The 18,680-nt window shown below is 41.0% G+C and overlaps 2 protein-coding genes across 4 annotated transcripts in view; one reads left to right on the top strand and one right to left on the bottom strand.

Moving 5' to 3' along the window:
• Nucleotides 1-1,425, top strand: part of LOC137982075 (ZP domain-containing protein-like) — a 17,179-nt gene extending 15,754 nt beyond the window's left edge. For all 3 annotated transcript variants that reach the window (XM_068829112.1, XM_068829114.1, XM_068829113.1), the window contains one exon: nt 460-1,425. In XM_068829112.1, coding sequence (XP_068685213.1) covers nt 460-644 — 185 coding nt within the window. In that variant the 3' untranslated portion in view covers nt 645-1,425. The remainder of the gene's footprint in view (nt 1-459) is intronic.
• Nucleotides 1,426-9,404: 7,979 nt separating this feature from the next.
• On the bottom strand, nt 9,405-12,988 carry LOC137983636 (vitrin-like). Its single transcript, XM_068830791.1, has 3 exons — nt 11,788-12,988; nt 10,767-11,159; nt 9,405-9,731 (listed from the first exon to the last, which is right to left on the bottom strand). Exons 1-3 carry the CDS (start codon nt 11,936-11,938, stop codon nt 9,421-9,423), a joined length of 855 nt encoding a protein of 284 aa, XP_068686892.1. The 5' UTR covers nt 11,939-12,988; the 3' UTR covers nt 9,405-9,420.
• Nucleotides 12,989-18,680: the final 5,692 nt, after the last annotated feature.

Here is an 18,680-nt window from a genome sequence, read left to right on the forward strand (position 1 = left end):
TGTTTACTCTGTTGTGAGAGCCAGTAATGTCGCAGTGTAAGTGGCCCGCCAAGAATAGCAATGCTAACTGCACGGGGGCCTTCATGGTCTTGTTTGTATAATCGTGATTTGTTTGTAAATAAAGTAAAGTAAGTAACTAAGTAAAATGTCTTATCGATGAGATGATAAATTGCTCTAGTGTTACTAGACGTGTTGGTTGGCTTACTGAATATTTCTCGCACCAGTCTCAGCCAATCAGAAGCGTGAGAGAAACAGGTTGGTCAAGTTGTTTGCACTCGTTTTCCGCGCGATTATCGCGGACGCGTGTTTTGCATTGCCTCACCCTGATTGGTTCATTTGATCGCGTTCGCCTGTTGTGATTGGCCGAATTAATTTAGTTGTTTCCGTTTTAGCACCAATTGAAAACTGTTCCAGTGCAACGATAATCCTCATCCTTTCCTGTTGTTTATACCTTTGCAGAAAACGAAGCACAAGCCAAAGCTGAGGACGACAATGTTGCTTTTGCAGTAGTAGCAGGAGTATTAGGGTTCATTGCTCTGTTACTCCTGGCAGCATTATTATCCATTTTTAAATCTCGAGGCACACAGGAGTCAAATGGAGTGAACGTTCATCTTGTTCGCGACGGTGAACCAGAATATGGCTGAAGGGCTTATGGATTTTTTTCAGACGTAATAGGTGATGAGACTTTCCGCTGCCTGTTGCTTGTGTGCGCCACAGCGAACTGCAATGCGGAAGGGACGAGAGAAAAGAATTGGAGTGGAAAATGGCAAGAGGTATCGTATTCCCCCGTGAATGGAGGCCTGCTTAAATCCCATGCTGCTCGGCACGAGTGCTTCTTCGCCATTGTATGCTGGTAATCACGGCATTCCCAGCGTAAGGTGACAAAGAATGCCGTACCACCAAGTATGGGAGGGATGTCAGTGCATCACAGAATCCCTAAGATGAAGCGACAAATGCAATTTTACCCTGCCTTCATGATGCAAATACAGACAACCAGCATAAAAAGAGTAGCAATGGCGTTTTGTCCCCACAGGCTCACCAACATAATTACAATTCTAGCACATCACAGGAGGTGTCCGAAACACTTGACGTTGGGGGACACAAAATGACACTTAAGTAGATATTAGTGAAATATACTAGTGAAATCTTAGAAGCAAGTCACGACGTCGCACAATGAAGCTGCTGTATTTGATGACTTCTAGAGAAATCAGTTTGAACTGAATAAAAATGATGAAACTACTCTGAAAGTAATAAGAAGTCGTCAATGACAAATTTGAACACGATTACACACATGCATAAACTTTTGAGTTTATATCACAGCGAAGGTGGTCTAAGGGAAACAAAAGCTGATGTGGACCAGCTAAGATACGTACAACAAATAGCTGAAAAACTAAGAATCAGAAGGGAAAGTTGAACTTTTTACATCATTTGGGTGAAAAAAGAAAAACAAAAAACCCTAAAACCAAGTTTATTGTAATAATACATAAGCAGGTGCTAAGACTATAACAGGACTATGAAAATGGATTCCACTTAGACGTCGAAAGTCTAAGACAAAGTTTTAAATATAAAATGAATATTAACTTAGTAGTGTCACGCAGTAGGTTGCGTGATTTCATTTTGAGCATGCGTTAAAAGCTGCTGTTCTCAAATAAGCTAAGAATATTTTCTGATGCATCTCTTCCTATGCACATTTTGCATAAAAGTCAACAAACTTCGCTTGTAGAGAGAATTGACTGCCTCCGCTTGCGCAGGACCAGTGCCTGGCTGTCAGCGATCGAGGAGTTAAAAAAGAACAGAAGTTCTTCCAGCGGAACAGAAAAGGACTAACAAAGGACCATAATTACGAAATTATTTGTGTATTGAGGAAATTCTTGCCACCAGCTTACTTTAAACGTCGCTGTATAAAACGCCTGCCACTGAGAAGTTTCTTCTTTTAATTTTCCAAGTGCAGGGAACTTACATTCAAGAGGGACACGCTCGGGACCAGGGGCCGGCGACTCGAAAGTCCCAAAACTTTTTTCGGACCCGAGAAGCCATTTGTGAAACGCCAACAGCTTGTTTTGGAAAGCCGGATCTTTTAACATCTTTTCGACCTATAACTAAAGGAAACATGTCTTTGAAGTTTGACGACTTAAAATACCCCCCGTCTGTTGAGATACAAAGGGAATTGTGACACCCGAATGTGGCCCGTAAAAGTTTTCGGGACTTTCGAGAAACGGGTCCCAGGGCAGTTACCCCCTGATAGAGGTTGGGCTGGAGTCAAAGATTAGTCTCCTTCGCTGCCGTTTTTTGGATGTCACGCAAAAAAAATCCAAAAAACGGCTGCGAAGGAGACTACCTGAATGGAGGTGTCACAAATGCAAGGTTCCACTGTAAACCACACCATGGAAGGGTTTCTCAGGCTTTCAGTGTTTTCGAATCCAAACGTGAAAATATCATGGAACATTTTGTCTCGTTTAAAAATTGGAAGAGATATGAAAGGTTTTGTAGTCGACTTCTGAGCATGTACTGTTCACCTCCACAATGCGAACATTTTACGTCATTGGAGTCGACTTTGGATGGTTTTCCTTTCCTACGGCTTTTGACATCACACCGGACCGCGAACGCCAGCACGGAACCCTTTTTGTCCTATTATTCTTTTTTGCTTGTTCTAAGCCTAAGTATAACCAAAGAACGAAGCGACGCCATAGTCATCGAGGAACCACTAAAGTTAAGGTTGTTAGGGATCATCCAATCCCGATCTACCCTGGGTGCCCGAGGCCTTCCCGCGGTCTTGCTCTCATACATGACGTGCGCGCGAGACAACCTCGTCCCTAGGGTTTCGCTCAAAGGAAGGGAAAGAAGAGAGACCCTGGGGACGAGGTTGCCGCGCGAGAAAAACTCTGGAACCCGGGTAAATCCCGGACCTTGACTTGATAAATTTGATACAGGGTATCGGGGGCGTAAAACTGAAGTTTTCGGTCAAGTCGCCCTTATCGGCAATGGAGAACCTGACTGAGTTTCCCACTCGGTTTACCACTTAAATTGAGGGTTTTGGAGTACGGGATTTGACTCTTGTCAGAATAATTCTCAAAAGCCCAGCAGGGTTTACGGTAAAAAGCTTGATCCAGTTTACCTGTGATAGCTGAGAAATGTTTATCAAAAATCCAAAAGCTAAGAAAGCCATAAGACGCCATTTTAATAGAAGCAGAACAATTATGGCAGGTTTGTCCACGTTGGGTCAAGTGGGCTTCCTGCTACCATCAGACCAGAGCCTAGAGCATAAACACCGCTCACTGTTTTTTTCCCAAGGGAAGTAAGACTATTCATTCTTTTCGCTGTATGTGGCTTTTAAGGCGTTGACGCATACTCTTGCTGTTTTTGTCGGATAAACATTTCATTGAAAGAGCCAGAAGTGTGCATTTGACGCTTTATTACTTGTGGAACGAAAGAAGGGCAGGCTAGAAGACTAGCCTGAACGAAATAGTTGGGAAACAGGCCCTCGCACAATCCTTAGGGTGGTTTCTGTGTGTCGCAGAACGTTTGAGTTTTTGCGCTCTCGGCGGGTGGTAGCTAGCGGTTTAATTGCTCGTTTTATAGAGCGTTTTCACTCGCGTGACCACCAGCCCATATTGGATTGCTGAAACAAAGGAAAGCATTTGCAGATTATCATGGGCACCATTTCTTGTTTTGGAACAACAAAATGGCCTCCGTGCCGTCATGTGAAAACACTTTATTGTTTCCTTAGCCAGCCAAAGCGTCTGACCATGGCCAGGGCCCGTGAGTCATCGATCTACAATCTTGGGACACAATAAATGGAACAGAAATACCCCCTTACCCCTAAATCAAGTATCGAAGCTGCGTGAAGGCCAAAACGCGCCATTTGCCAGTTATAGGGAAGATATCTGTTTACAAACTTTGCTTTTGTTATTCAAATATGCCAACCACAGGAACAAAAGACCCTTTGTATCGACAGCCAATGGCTCAGCCAATGAGGCTGTGGTTGGCACATCATGACAATAGGTGACGTCAACGATATCTTCCCTATCACGGAAACTATTTGCAACCACGCGGCAAGGAGAACGCACTCTCGTGGCCCTACCTATTGATTTTGTGGGGGAGGGGTGGTCGCAGCTCGAAACGAATGCCTCTCCGCCAAAAGACTGAAGAATTCAATTGCAAGATGGCGGCGACTGAAACGTCCAGAGCTCGGAAAGTTTTGTTCATCCCGTAGTACTGTTTTCAATTGTTGACGTTCAGAAGATGCTGAAAGAGTTATAGTAACTCTTCTTGGGTCAGTTGATAAGACATCGGTAGAAATTCGAAGCTCTTTTGGCGTTCCACGTAATGATTCTGAAGACGAGGTCAGTACGTAACTTCTGCACATCCAAGAAAGAGAAAAACTCATCTTTGAAAGGTCTCACCAGCATATTTTTTTGTTTTAATAAGCTTAACAGTGCTAGTTATTTGTAAGTAGAGCATAAAAAACCAAATATTAAGGATTAAAATAGTCAATCACAATGCAATAGTCCATTTTACAGTTATGTGCTTAGTTACCTGGCCTTGACTGAAAGTGAGGCTAGAGATGAACTTGTTTTGATAGAAACCTCATTGCTTTTCTCATGTAAATTCCAACTAATTAGCATGAGAACAACATCATTAACATAAGAAAGGCAGGGAGGGCTGTATCATAACAAGGTGAACACCAGCCTCACTTTCATTTAAAGGCCAGCTAACTAAGCACATGACTGTAAAATGGTCTATTTGCGAAAAAATTAACAGTTCTTCTCTTGATCAATCGATTGTTTGTGTTAATTTGATTTAGGTGCCATCGAATTAGAATATGCGAAAAGCATGTTTGACCAGCACAAGAAAGCTCATGAAATAGTTGGATGGTTAGTAAATAGTCTGTTGTCTTTTGTCATAATAATAATTTGTAATAAAATATTGGGAGAATAGTTTTCAGTTGAATGGCGCAGCGTATTGTAAACTACAATCCGGGTCAACACGGGGTTGACACAGGACACAAAGTCCTCTTTCCAATTAATCATAACCATTACGATTTCCGAGATAATCATAACTATTTCAAATTCTCTAATCTGATTGGTTCTGTGCCTGCCTATTTGCGTTGGTGTCCAATAATTACAGATATCCAATTTGAACAACTCCAAATTGGATACCTGTAATTAGACACACATGCCATTCGCCCATCAATCACATGCACTTTGATGGGGGCTTTCTTGCTGTCCTACTTTTTGCCAAAACAGATTGAATATAGAAAGGTATTCAAAGACTTTTATCTTTGCATTTTGTTATAAAAAGGTAAAGTCTCCTACGAGCCTAGAAGGCCCATCAGGCCGGCGCTTATCTCTGGTTTCTGTAGCATGAAGCAACTAGGAGTATTTCTACTCCCCCCTGGATGGGATGCCAGTCCATCGCAGGGTTACCCCCAGCATTAGATTCGCCAGTACCCATTTATACACCTGGGTGGAGAGAAGCACTGTGAGAGTTAAGTGTCTTGCCCAATAACACAACACAATTTCCCCGGCCAGGACCCGAACCCAGACCACTCGATCCGGAGTCGAGCGCACTAACCATGAGGCCACCGGGCCTCCCACTTGCATCTTGCATTTTGTTATAGTTACAATTAATTAGTAATAGGGCTTCGTGTCATATGATTCAGGGGTAATCTTGCTCATAATTTCAAATCGGCTTTGCGCTGCGTGCTCAGTAGATTTTGAAATTACTCACCCGATTACTGCCTGAATTGTACTCCACTTAATTAGTCCTATTACTATCGCAAACAAATGCATTCCTTTTTCACTGTCTAATGTTACAAATTCATCCATTTTGGAAAATCCTCAGTTTGGTTTGAAGGTGGTTGTTGCTATGGTTATTGTGATAAATTCTGTGATTGATGTTATTAATGGACATTAAGTGAGTGATTAACCCATTGACTCCTGGGGGTTCCCCACTGACGAGTAAAATCGTCTGGCGTTAGACAGAGTAAAATACTAAGTATGGCCGGTTTAGGCCGGTTTAGGGGTGAATGAGCTGAGTGCACTTAATATGATTGGCTGATGTAACTGTCTGATTACAGTGTCCGATTACAACCCTACACAATAATTAGTGAAAAATAAACTAGTTAATGCACCAATCAAATTTGAAAAAATTGTAATTGTTATGATTAAGAAGAATATAGGGTGTCATTTCAATGAGGAAAACGAATTGGACATTACTCACCTTAATAAATGCAACTTGCAGAGGAGAGATTTGATCTTCCTTAAAGTCATAAATTATGTAATAATGATAATAACAGTGACAGTAATGATGTTGATAGATACCTCTTACTAAGCGACTTCGAAGTCCGTACTGTAAGTTACAAGAATCGTTGATCACAACTCCTGTTATTGTCATAGCACGATTCAGCAATTTTGCCCTCATCACAATCTTCTGGAGTTGTTCCCCCGGAAGTGAAGTTGTCTGAAATATTTTCAAAGTCACTTGCATGACTATACCGCCAAACCGGTTAGCTCAGTTGGGAGACCACCAGACTGCTGAGCAGGAGGTTGTTGGTTCGAACCCCTGCTGGACCAGAAACCAGGGTCCTTTTGAGATCTTTCTGGCTTTGTGCTCAATATCTGCCTTAGTTCAGATGATCGTGTCATTAGACGGTGACCTTAAGCCGTTGGCCTTGTCTTAAAGAACCCATGACACTGTTCAATAAAAGTAGACCACATAGTTCCCGGTGTCATGGTCTGGTCTCAGGCTATTATGTATGTGTTGGGAGAGGTCATTTAATAGGGATAACCTTAAAACCCTCCTTCAGGATGTCTGAAGGCATACCTGTAAACAGAGTATGTTCTGTATATTATGATTTGTTTTCCACACTGTGTTTCCTGGGTCAGACATTTGTGGTTCTTAACAATTTCCGGGTTGCATAATAGGTTTGCATTTTAATTTAGAAGAAATTCACTCAATCACCACTACCTGAAGCAAATCGTTCTGAGTCAAATTAACTGACAGCAAATAGACTTTCTCGATTAATCCTTGAGTTGATCAGGCTGTCTAATTTTGGCCTCACGTGTATTGATTCCGAATACAGAAACAGGCCAATACAGAAACAGCGTGCAATACAGAAACATGATTTTACGCATATTTTCAATTGTGTTCTTTGGCCAAGTGTTTATCGCGAAAGGTACTGTGATCAAAACGGTGTACATTAGCTGCCTTCATTGTATAGACTTACCTCGAAAACAACCTGAAGTGGCAATGATATTTTAGAGTATTTGCATGGTACACTTAGTTTGTTGACCACAGTTTATAACATTCCTATGGTATAAGAGTTGGTATAGTTTGTAACCAGAAAAATTTTGGGTTCTCTGAGTTGAAAATTATGTGCTATTTTTAGGTGTAACGCTATATTAATTAAGGCTTCGCGGGCATGACGACACAATAAAAGAAAAATAGTACAAGAACAAAATAAACCGGCTGAGAAACATTGAAATGAATGTGGTTGGAGATGTCAATCCCTATCTCCATTTGGACGAGGAGAGGGGAGGGGAGGGTGGGGGCAAGGCGAGGGAAGGGAAGGTAGAGAAGGACAACGGTACAATTCCAGTGTTTTCGAAAGGAGGCAATTTGTGCGATGCCCTTTGAGAAAATGACGAAAGAGCAGTTTATGGTGCGTCTTTTAGTTGGTCAGGTTGGTAGGGTTGTTTTTGTTGAGCGGATTCTTTAAGTTAGCCGATTTTCAGTAAAACTGTCCCCTTATCACAGTTAACAAATTGCAACTGGTCGAGGATAATTATGTGGAAGGTTCTCACGAGTGCTTCATCAATCATTTTAATTTTCAAATGAATGAAGCGGGTACTTTTTAAAGAAACTGTGGTGCTGCGTCGGTGGGGAAGTAGTATACAAAAATTTGGTTTTATCAACGTAGTTGATAATGTAAATTGGCCACCGTACAGAGATTCTACAAGCTGACGTTTCGCTCTGACGAAGGGCTAACGCTCGAAACGTCAGCTTTTATAATCTCTGTACGGTGGCCAATTTACATTATCAACTCCGCTGATAAAACCAACTTTTTGTATGTTAATTTTCAGTAGAGTAGAGATGTATTTCTGTAATCAAAGCAAGGACTTGCAAAAGTTGCATATTCTTAGAACTCAACTCATGGTTTTTTATTCTTGAAAATAAGTCTACATCTTACTCTAAATTAAACAATGCTTCATTAGTTATTATGAGAGCTCCAATGGGGTTGTATGCAAAAAAAAAACTCAAATCACTGCCTTATTAGATGGACATTAAACCTTCAGAAGTTTGGAGGCCCGATATTTGAAATCTAAGACCGCTTGGTTTCTCGCGAGTTTAGTCCATAAAAGTTGACAAGATTTGGAATGTCAAACTGAGACTTAACGCTGCTCTCTTAAAATTCGTTCGATATTCCATTATAGTTGATCCGCATTTTTGTTTAAATCAATGACACAAACCCTTTACTTTAATTAATGTATGACTTAATGTGGCTGTTGCTTTATTCAGACTTGGAGGGGAGGGGGGGGGGGGGGGGGGGGGCTGGAGTAGCAGCGTGCGTTTTACCTCATTCTAGAACTATGCTCTAAACAGGCCACCTAAACCAACAATTTCCTAATTGCCAAGTTTTTAATAAGAGCTTTTCAAGCCTTTATGTGAATGCCTATGCAAAGCAACGGAGGCAGTTCATTTTCGTTATGCTGGAAATGATTCTTTTTCAAGAACTTCTAGTCCTGGCCAATAATATTTGGGACAAACGGCGAAAGCCTTTCTCGTTCTTAAAAACAACAATCTTCTTTAATCGCTTTACAACTAATCTCCCCCACTGAACTCACACCACTACTGACACCTTGTTGTCGTTGACAAGTTGATGTACTGCTAAGAACGTCAGGGAAGGTATCAAGTCTTGTCTATTGCACTTCCAGGAGGCAGTCTTAAACAACTATATGCCTTTTGGATGAGCTACCACTAATCAAAGTTTCGTTTCCCTCCACAACACCCCAATACATCTGGGCCCGGTTGTTCAAAAGCCGGTTAACGCTAATCCCAGATTACAAATTAACCAAGGAGTTTATTTCTATACTCCCAATTGCTATTCAACACTGATATTCGGAAAAACTCTACATTAAAGGAAATCAATCTTCAAAAACAAAAATAAGCAAAAGAAACTTCCACCAAAAAGTTGAAAACATAAAACAAAAGTTTACGGTAATCCTGGATTAAGTTAATCGTATTTGAAACAACTGGGCCCTGATCCCAAACCATACCCACCCCTGATAACACGACCCAACTTAACCTCACCCCACCCCACGAACCATATTTTCCCTATCATCCTTCTTAGGAGCAAGAAAGTTTCAGTCTGATTAAAGCCAAGACTCACTTGCGGTACGTATTTATAGGAACTTTAACCTAATAGCAGGGTGTTTCGAACTGACCCTGGATGACTTTGTATTTTTCGGGAGCGACCTGTTTAATACACAGCTTGACAATTTCCCAGAACTGAGTGAGCTTTGTTACTCTGAACAGAAATTGCTCCGGCGGAGAGGTAGCGACCCTCACCATTTCGTCAATTCCATGAATCTGATTCCCAACCGCCACCACAAAAATCTGCACGCCGAGTTTTTTTAGCGCAGTGGCTCTGGGAACCGTCAGCTGTCGTTGAACGTTTGATTGGCCATCCGTGACAAGGAAAACCATCTCTCTTGAGTTGGGGCGTTGACCTGGGAAAGGACGAGAAAACATGGATCAAGGACACAAAATGGGAAGCAGAAACATCTTCCTCTGAAATATTTCAGTTGCAATTTTTGCGTTATAATCTCGATTAAAAGGGTATGGTTGATTTGGACACCTTTATCTCTAAAAGCAAGGAGAAAGCCATCGTATACTCTACTCTTAAGATTGAAATTGTATCGAATTAATTTTTTCATAACGTCACCGAACGGTATGCAATCCGCTCCCAGGCTCTAACTTGTACTTCGCGCTTACTCGCCAGAAGACGAGAACGCCTAGGGACTAGGCTGCTTTCTGTTGATACTCAAATTTATCCTCTGTGTTCTTTGTTAATCTCCTTTCCTTCAACTGTTCGTTTTGATGAGAGTTCTTTCCCTTGTCCAAATGATATTAGGTTATTGCTGTTATTTTTGCAATTATTCTTGTTTTTCTTGCTAATTCTGTTGTGGTTGTGATGGACTACAGTCAGCAGATCTCATCTAATTAAGACAATGCATTAAAAGAGAAATCGCAAGTAAACAAGTATATTTCTGTCTCAAAGGATTGCAACTGAGACTCACGCGGTTGGAAATGATGCCTTTGAGAGAAGCTTGTTGTAACTTCGAGTAAGTCACGCCTACCTCCCGTCATATTGTACCCGGAAGTTGTAAACAAACTACGAACAGATGTGGATTTCTCCCCTTTGAACGCCAAACCCAAGGCCGTTTCTGGAAACTCAAGCTTTTTACCTTGAGTATCTGTCCAAACGTTAATGACAGTTATTCTCCTGTTTTATCGGCTTGTATTTTGCTTTATCACTGTCATTTTAGCATCATTTTCCCACAGAGTTCGTGGACGAAAGTGGAGGGAGTCATAAAGAATTGATGGCTGCTAGAAATTGAGAGCGGTCTCAATTTATGCGTTTGACCTCTGTCTTCGTGTAATTCAATTAAAGTTTGGAAACAACTCAGTTTTGATATGTGTTGTCCAATTTTGCTAAATTTGCAAAATATTTTCTTGTATACCATTGACCCCTGAATATGTACCTGAAGGGTTGACAAACAGATTCCTAGCCAGCAACAATCCTTCCTGCGTGTTGGTTAGGCCACCCGGATAAGAAATCTGCAAAGTCTTATTGGCCGCAATACTGTAGTGTGTAAAGTTAAAGTTGATCACAGCGCTGGTAGCGAAAGTTACTGCTGCGTATTTGGTGTCATACTGAGACTCGGCTGCTAAACCGGCCATGTAGTGAAGAGCCTTTTTGCCTTTGTTGAATTCGCATTTACCAACCGAGCCTGAGCCGTCCAAGACCAGTACAATATCTTCAAACAAGGGAGCCTGACGTTTAACGAGTGACGAGGTATTGCATGGAGAAAGGTGCAGAAAGTTAACCATGAGCTTTGTAGCAGTAACGTTTGGAGCGGGAACCTTCTGAAACGCTGCCGAAAGAGGAATGGAACAAAAGTGTTCAAGACTGAGCACACTAAAACGATTTCCTCTTAAAGGAACGTTACTGGATAATTAAGCTGGAAACGGGAGCTTTGTGACATTCCGATCAAAAAATCTTCCGAACCTGTTCTCCCTTTGATCCTGTTTTACTCATTTTAGATTCATAGAAGCTTTCTCCCTGTTATATTACTTCGTAGACGCGTTGTTTAAGCTTTGGACAAAAATATCCAGCGGCATCGTCACCGTGTTTCAGTAAGTGCCATTGTGATCATTTTGAGGAAAATCAAGCCACATCAGTTATATGTAATCGAAAACCTTGCAAGTAGGTGACGAATTATAATTAAGTCCGCGAAATCTTGTCATCTTTTCAGCGAAGTGCCCGCCAAAGAAGTTATCAAAAACAGGCCTCAATGAACAGACTCATTCCGTTTTTAAAGAGATGGTCACATGATGATATCGTCACCCATCAAATATTTCAGTTTATCAAATCTGCGTCGTTCGCAAAACTTTGACTCTGTGACTTATTTTCGGTAACGGCTGTGCAGGTATAATTGTGTGATCTAAACATTGGTAGGAAGTGTAATTATTCAAAAGCTGCAGAAATCCAACTAAACTTACTCTTGTAATAAGGATCGTTTGGGTTTGATGGCAGAGGTCTGGGTGTGGGTGTGGGTGTGGTTTGGGGTCGCCAAAACGAGGCAGATCCTTGTCCAATCAAGAACGACAGGAGGCAGACCGCCACAGCAAGAGAAGTTCCGAATCCTGGCATTTTCGATCACTGCTTTGCTGAATTGTTACTCCAGGGCAAGCGTCCTTCAGCTTTGAACTCGAGATCAGTAAGGATGTGGCTCCTTTTAAAGGAGATCCTAACCGTACTATACATAGCCTGGTTATGTTGGTCAAGTGTTTTGCCATTATAATGTTAAGTGGCAAAAGAGAACCCTTAAAGTTTGAAGCGTCTCTTTACGATCACTATCAAACAGAGCGATTTAACTATCGGATATCATACTTTCGTTTTGCGGGGGACGCGGGGACACTTCTTGGAAAAATAGGGTAGGAGTGCAAAGCGCAGGACCCTGGTGCAAGTTCATTACAAAATGCCTCATTGTTTATCTAATGTCAGACCGAATTTTCCCTGGGCATAGATGAAACTATATGGCACTTCGCACTATATTCCATTTGGTCTCACTATTAAAGAGCTAGGGTTTTAAAAACGGGAGCTCTGCCCTTTTTCGGACGTGTAGGCGAACAAGCCAAGTTTTAAAGCAGAAAGTTCGAATCCAAAATGATCTTTTGGAACACCTCAACTGGAAAGCTTACAGCCACTCATTTGCAGCTTAAGCGTTAGTTCTTCCGATTCTGTGTTCTTGCTACGACTGCAGTTTCCGATCGGTTTGATTCTGAGATTACGTTTTTAAAATTCAAATCCTGTACAAAACTCCCGATTCTCCAATTCTGCTCTTCTTTAACTGCAGTTTCCCATAACGCGATTCTACGAAACGTGAATTACTGTAACGGTTGAAGAACGACGAATAATTGTGCCACTATACAGGATTATTTTAGTTCCTTTACGAAAGCGCTAAATTGCACTTTTTTGAGCATCAAGAGCGAGCAATATTCATTTATGCCCGCTTACTCAAGTAGACTATGGCCAAGCCGAATTATTGAGTGGTTTCCGCTTACCGGGTAGACAGCGGTAGTTTAAGGCGGGAGGTTTATGCAAGAATCATACAAGTCTGTCATTTGTTTTACATGGTTTTTTTATTTTCGAAGTAGGTCATATCAAGAATCGTCAGTTTGAAATATGGGAGAATCTAGATTATCGAAAAACTGGAAATGTCTTGCATCAAAATCTTGATATTAAACCGCAATTGCGGAATTATCGAGAATCGAAAAAAAATAACCTTAGAAACGGTGACTGAGCGGATAAACAATTTAACTTTGTAAAGTAAGAGAGTGGGAAGACTCCTAGATCGAAACTCCTCTTGTACATGTTTTATACTATTCTGACGATTTCGTCCTGACCACAATCTTCTGGTTTTGTTCCTCCTCAAATAAATCTGTCTGAAAGGAACCCATGACTTGTTATATTTGGGGGGTAATATAAGCCATCCACTATCTATCATATTTAGCTAAATAAAGTTGTTGTTGTGGTTGTTATGTTACCATGATATCGTTTCAATATTGCGTTTCAGTGTTTGTGCATTATGTTCAAAATCATCACCATGATATCGTTTCAATATTGCGTTTCAGTGTTTGCGTATTATGTTCAAAATCATCACCGTGATCTCGTTTCATTTCAGTAAGTAATTTGTTGTTCTTAACTTTTTGCGGCCTGGGTAATATTTTTGCATTTTAATTTTGAAGCGGAATTACTTGAATCAAACCGTCCGAATTCAAATTAACAGAGCAAACAGAATTTAGAAACAGAACTTTAAAATGTCTCTCAAAAGCGTTTAGTTGCATTTGCTCCTGGGGTGCTCTTGATCTTCGATTTTCCAAGAACTCAAATTCTGCTCGATTTGTGTAATCATACTACTCAGTGATGCCGGGATCTGCAGTGCCAGTCACATAGAAATTAACTCCAACTTCCTCTCTGATCACTAAGAAATCTGTGCAAATCCATTCTGAGAGGCGAATTTTACAATTTGCACTTGGAAGTAAAGTTTCTTAAAATACTGCACTCACAAGTCAGGCTTGTCAGAAAGAACCCAAAAGAAAACGTTTTAATATTGGGTTGGTTGGGGATTAGAAAACAAACGCTTTTATGATTGCTTAGTACATCGGTATCACGTCAGTGACATAGAACAGTTTAATCTGCCTAAAGGATTCTTCAAAGTTTTGCCAGTGCGGACTTGTTAGGGAGGTTCTGGGATTTTGGAAATAACTTTGAGTTAAGACACAATATGAAATAAGGAATGACCATCGCAGAAGACTGCGAGATTTAAGTGATTGCACTGTGCAGAATAGCGCGTGTCGTGGTCCTGTAATCTTTCGATGCCGGCCATATTCTTTGGAAATCCGGACGTTCTCGGAGCTACCGTGATTCTTGACACGCGGCATATCCAGATAGTGTCGGGATTGGGACTTTTGCCGTGACATGGAAAATCCGGTGTCCAGACACGTCATTAAAACACGGTGTGTTGAGGAGGATTATACACCACACGCTCATAAAACGAGGATTATTCAGCAAACGCTTAAAGAACGAGGAAGCACACATTTGTGATTATTGTGGTTTTGATTCTGAAATCTCAAAATATCATGATAATATCAAAATATCACCCTGAGATGGCATACCAAAGATAGATCAAAGATCATTTGATAATTTCAAAATATCATGATAATATCAAATTCTCTAAATCTCACAGTTGATTTGATATTTTGAAATTCTGCAATCCTGCACCGTAGTGCACCTTTTGCATCTCACAGATGCTGCTCCATCGTCCTCGTATGGTTTCCCCGACAATATTGTCTTGGAATCATCCTTTCAAAGATTCCAACCTTTGGTTTGGCTTGATGATTTTTGTATCAGTCAACACGGAAGAAGCTGACAGTTGCTGCGAACATACACGTGCAATATTGCACCCTTAAACTTGTTTACTTCCTGTCTGAGTTCTTCCCAGTTTATACCATAATGATCCATAGTGTAAGTGTAACCATGAACTAAGCGATTTTTTTTCAAAAAAATTCGCTCTGCATGTAACTTTCGGCCAACCTTCCTTTTCAAAGAGCCTCAAACTACAGTCTCACGGAGCCTCACATTACATCATTTCCGATACGTTGATCTACTTGTTAAGATTTAAATGACTAGACGCTCCATGAAGCGGACACTGGGTTGCCTGTGGTACGTGTTGCACAAAAACAGAAGGCACTGAATTGGGTGGTATTGAGATGCAGCGTTTCAGTTAATTTTTTCAAGTGGGGGGTCATTAAGACCATTTGAGGGGTCACCCAGACGTCGTGCCAGCCGAGGCCCTTTGGCTCACACGTTTAATTATTTTGTAATGTCCTGTCCCATTTTGAGGTCTTTTAGTTTTTTAAGCTTTGGTAATAAATTCAGTTTAAAGATAACAAAACACGCTCTTGAGTAAAATTCACTCGTTTATTCTTTGAATAAATAGTCTGCAAAAAAATCTAACTGCAAATTGCTCTGACGGACGTTTTCCTGCATGTTATGCATGTCTTGCAGTTGCGCTAAGCAAACGTTTATTGCACACACTAAGAAAGGACTGAAGATGTTGTTTCCGCCTCATAATTCCTCTTCTTTTCAGTCTAATCTGATGCCAGGTCAAAACTTTTTTTGTCTTTACGTTTGCACCAAAAAGTACCGTAAAAGCCGGGAGTTAACAGTAAAAGACAAGCCAAAAGACAGATGAAAAAGTCCATTACTCGTCGCTTCACCGCCTGTCTTGTTTATCCAATTGACGTTCCATTCTTGAGCTCCATAAGGGTATATTTTGTTTAAAGATGCACTAAAACGCCATTCGCGTTACAATGACTTTCAACGCCATTGCAGGTTAATTAAATATTCTACTTTGTCCACCGGATAAAATTATTGCATTTTTACTACCCCCTCAAAGATACCAAACATACGCGCAGAAGACTCTACGCACAAAGACACTACTTAGCAGGGTTGGGACAGGAAAGACTTCCCCGACACGGAAAAAATTAAACGCATTTTCTAACTGGATTGCTTATGGGAACCCTGTAAGCAGGAAAATTATCTGGCTATTTTATCGGGAAACTATTGAAGTATGTCGGATTATCAAACAAGACACGAACATTTCGGCTATAAATTTCCTTTCCTGGTTTTCTTTCAGCAGGGGAAGTAAATGTCAATCAAGAAATACATGATTAGAATCTAATCTTAAGTGGCTGATCTCTTAGGGTTCGTGCAATTGACCCTATTCCGGAATAAGAATACGTGGAGTGATGATTTAAAACACTATGTATGGCGTTTTGCAGCAACAAGAATAATGAAGCTATGTTTAAAATAGCATTTTAGCAGATGTTTGACAATATTAATGTGAATCTCCGTAAAAACGAAGGATTTCTAACTTATATTGAGAATGGTCCTGAAAAGAGAGCGTGGGTTATAGTAATCTGCAACCAGGCGTTGTTTTCAACGCTCTCTTTAATTTTTGTACTGTCGCTAGTAAAATAAAAGCCTGCTGTCAGTGCTCTACGCCATGCGTTCCGCCCACATTTTGTGATGGGTGGCATTGAATGACATTTCTGCTAAATAGCAAATGGAAATCATTTCCGGAACACGATACTCGCGAGCTTTTTTAGAGTTCACCACGATTCTTCGAAATCTCACTCGTTCGCTTCGCTCACTTGTTCGATTTCTGATACGCCACAACTCGTGTGTAAACACCGTACGCGCGCACTTTCCATGAAGTATTCTATATTTATCGCTGAGATGATAAATTTACTTCTCTAGTTTTACTAGACGTGTTGATTGGCTTACTGATATTTCTCGCACCAGTCTCAACCAATGAGAAACGTGAGAGAAACAGTTTGGTCAAGTTGTTTGCACTCGTTTTCCACGCGATTATCGCGGACGCGTGTTTTGCATTGCCTCACCGTGATTGGCTCAATTAATCGCCTTCGCCTGTTCTGATTGGCCGACTTAATTTAGTTTTCGTTTTTGCACCAATTGAAAACTGTTCCAGTGCAACGATAATCCTCATCCCTTTCCTGTTGTTTATACCTTTGCAGAAAACGAAACACCAGCCAAAGCTGAGGACGAAAACGTTGCTTTTGCAGTAGTAGCAGGAGTGTTAGGGTTCATTGCTCTGCTACTCCTGGCAGCATTATTATCCATTTTTAAATCTCGAGGCACACAGGAGTCAAATGGAGTGAACGTTAAGCTTGTTCGCGACGGTGAACCAGAATATGGCTGAAGGGCTTATGGATTTTTCAGACATCATAGGTAAAGGAACATTACGTGATGAGATTTTCCGCTGCCTGTTGCCTGTGTGCGCCACATCGAGCTGCAAAGTGGAAAATGGCAAGAGATATCACTTTCCCCTGGCATACACGTCGAAAGTCCAAGACAAAGTTCACATATAAAATGAAATTAACTTAGTAGTGTCACTCAGTAGGTTGCGTTTAAAGCTGTTGTTGTCAAATAAGCTAAGAATATTTTCTGATGCATTTATCCCTACGCACATTTTGCATAAAAGTCAACAAACTTCGCTTGTAGAGAGAATTGATTGCCTCCGCTCTGCGCAGGACCAATGCCTGGCTGTCAGCGATCTAGGGATTCAAAAAGGACAGAAGTTCTTCCAGCGGAACAGAAAAGGGCTAAGAAAGGGCATAATTACGAAATTATTTGTATATTCAGGAAATTCTGCCACCTGCTTACTTTAAACGTCGCTCTATAAATGCTTTCCACTGATAAGTTTCTTTCTTTTAAATTTTCCAAGTACAGTGCAACTTCCATTCAAGGGACACCCTCGGGACCAGGCGCTCGTTTCTCGAAAGTCCCGAAAAGCCATTTGTGAAACTGCCAACCGCTTGTTTTGGAAAGCCGATCTTTTAACATTTCTTCGAGCTAACTAAAAGAAACATGTCCATGAAGTTTGACGACTTAAATTCTCTCCGTTCTTGAGATACAAAGGGAATGGTGACACCCGGAAAAGACCCGAAAAGCTTCGGGACTTTCGAGTAACGGGCCCCCAGGGCAGGTGTCCCCTGGAGTCAAAGATTAGTATGAACATTTTTCCGGGACCAAATTCTGTGTCCCCTGAATGGAGGTGTCACAAATGCAAGGTTCCACTGTAAACCAAACCATGCATGGAAGGCTTTCATGCTCAGGCTTTCAGTGTTTATGAATCCAAACATGAAAACTTTGTCACGTTTAAAAATTGGGAGAGATCTGAAAGGTTTTGTAGTCGACTTCTGCGCATGTACTGTTCAACTCCACAATGCAAACATTTTACGTCATTGGAGTTACTTTGAATGCTTTTCCTTTCTATTGCTTTTGAGATCACCTCGAACGCCAACACAAAACCCTTTTCGTCCTATTTTTCTTCTTGTTTTTGTTTGTGCTTGGAACATATTTACCAAACGGAGAAGTTAGACGTATAACCAGAGAACAAGGACTGTTGCTTTGAGTTGACACCAAAGTTATCGATCAGGAGCCCATGACTAGGAGCCTCCCAATGCATTATATCCTTGAGTCAACCTTCGCGCGTATCTTTCTATTTTTAGAACTAATCCTTCAGCAGGAGACTCACATTTACAACAATTTACAACAATTTAGATCAATTTGCACAATTATTTGTTTTTGATATTTTAGTCTTTGTTCTACAGTACCTTTATTCTGATTGGCCATTCTAAACAGTGTGTGCAGAGCCGAAGAACTCGTGGCGTACTAAAAATAGAAAGATACGAGCAAAGGTTGACTCATAGGGCTTGCATGGGAGAGGCAAGCTCCTGCTCATGCGCTCCTGTAGCGATGAACTCACTAAAGTTTTTTTGCCCACGGTACTCAAACAATGAGG

This window comes from Montipora foliosa, chromosome 13 (genome assembly GCF_036669935.1).
Source record: "Montipora foliosa isolate CH-2021 chromosome 13, ASM3666993v2, whole genome shotgun sequence".
Classification (NCBI taxonomy): Eukaryota; Metazoa; Cnidaria; class Anthozoa; order Scleractinia; family Acroporidae; genus Montipora; species Montipora foliosa.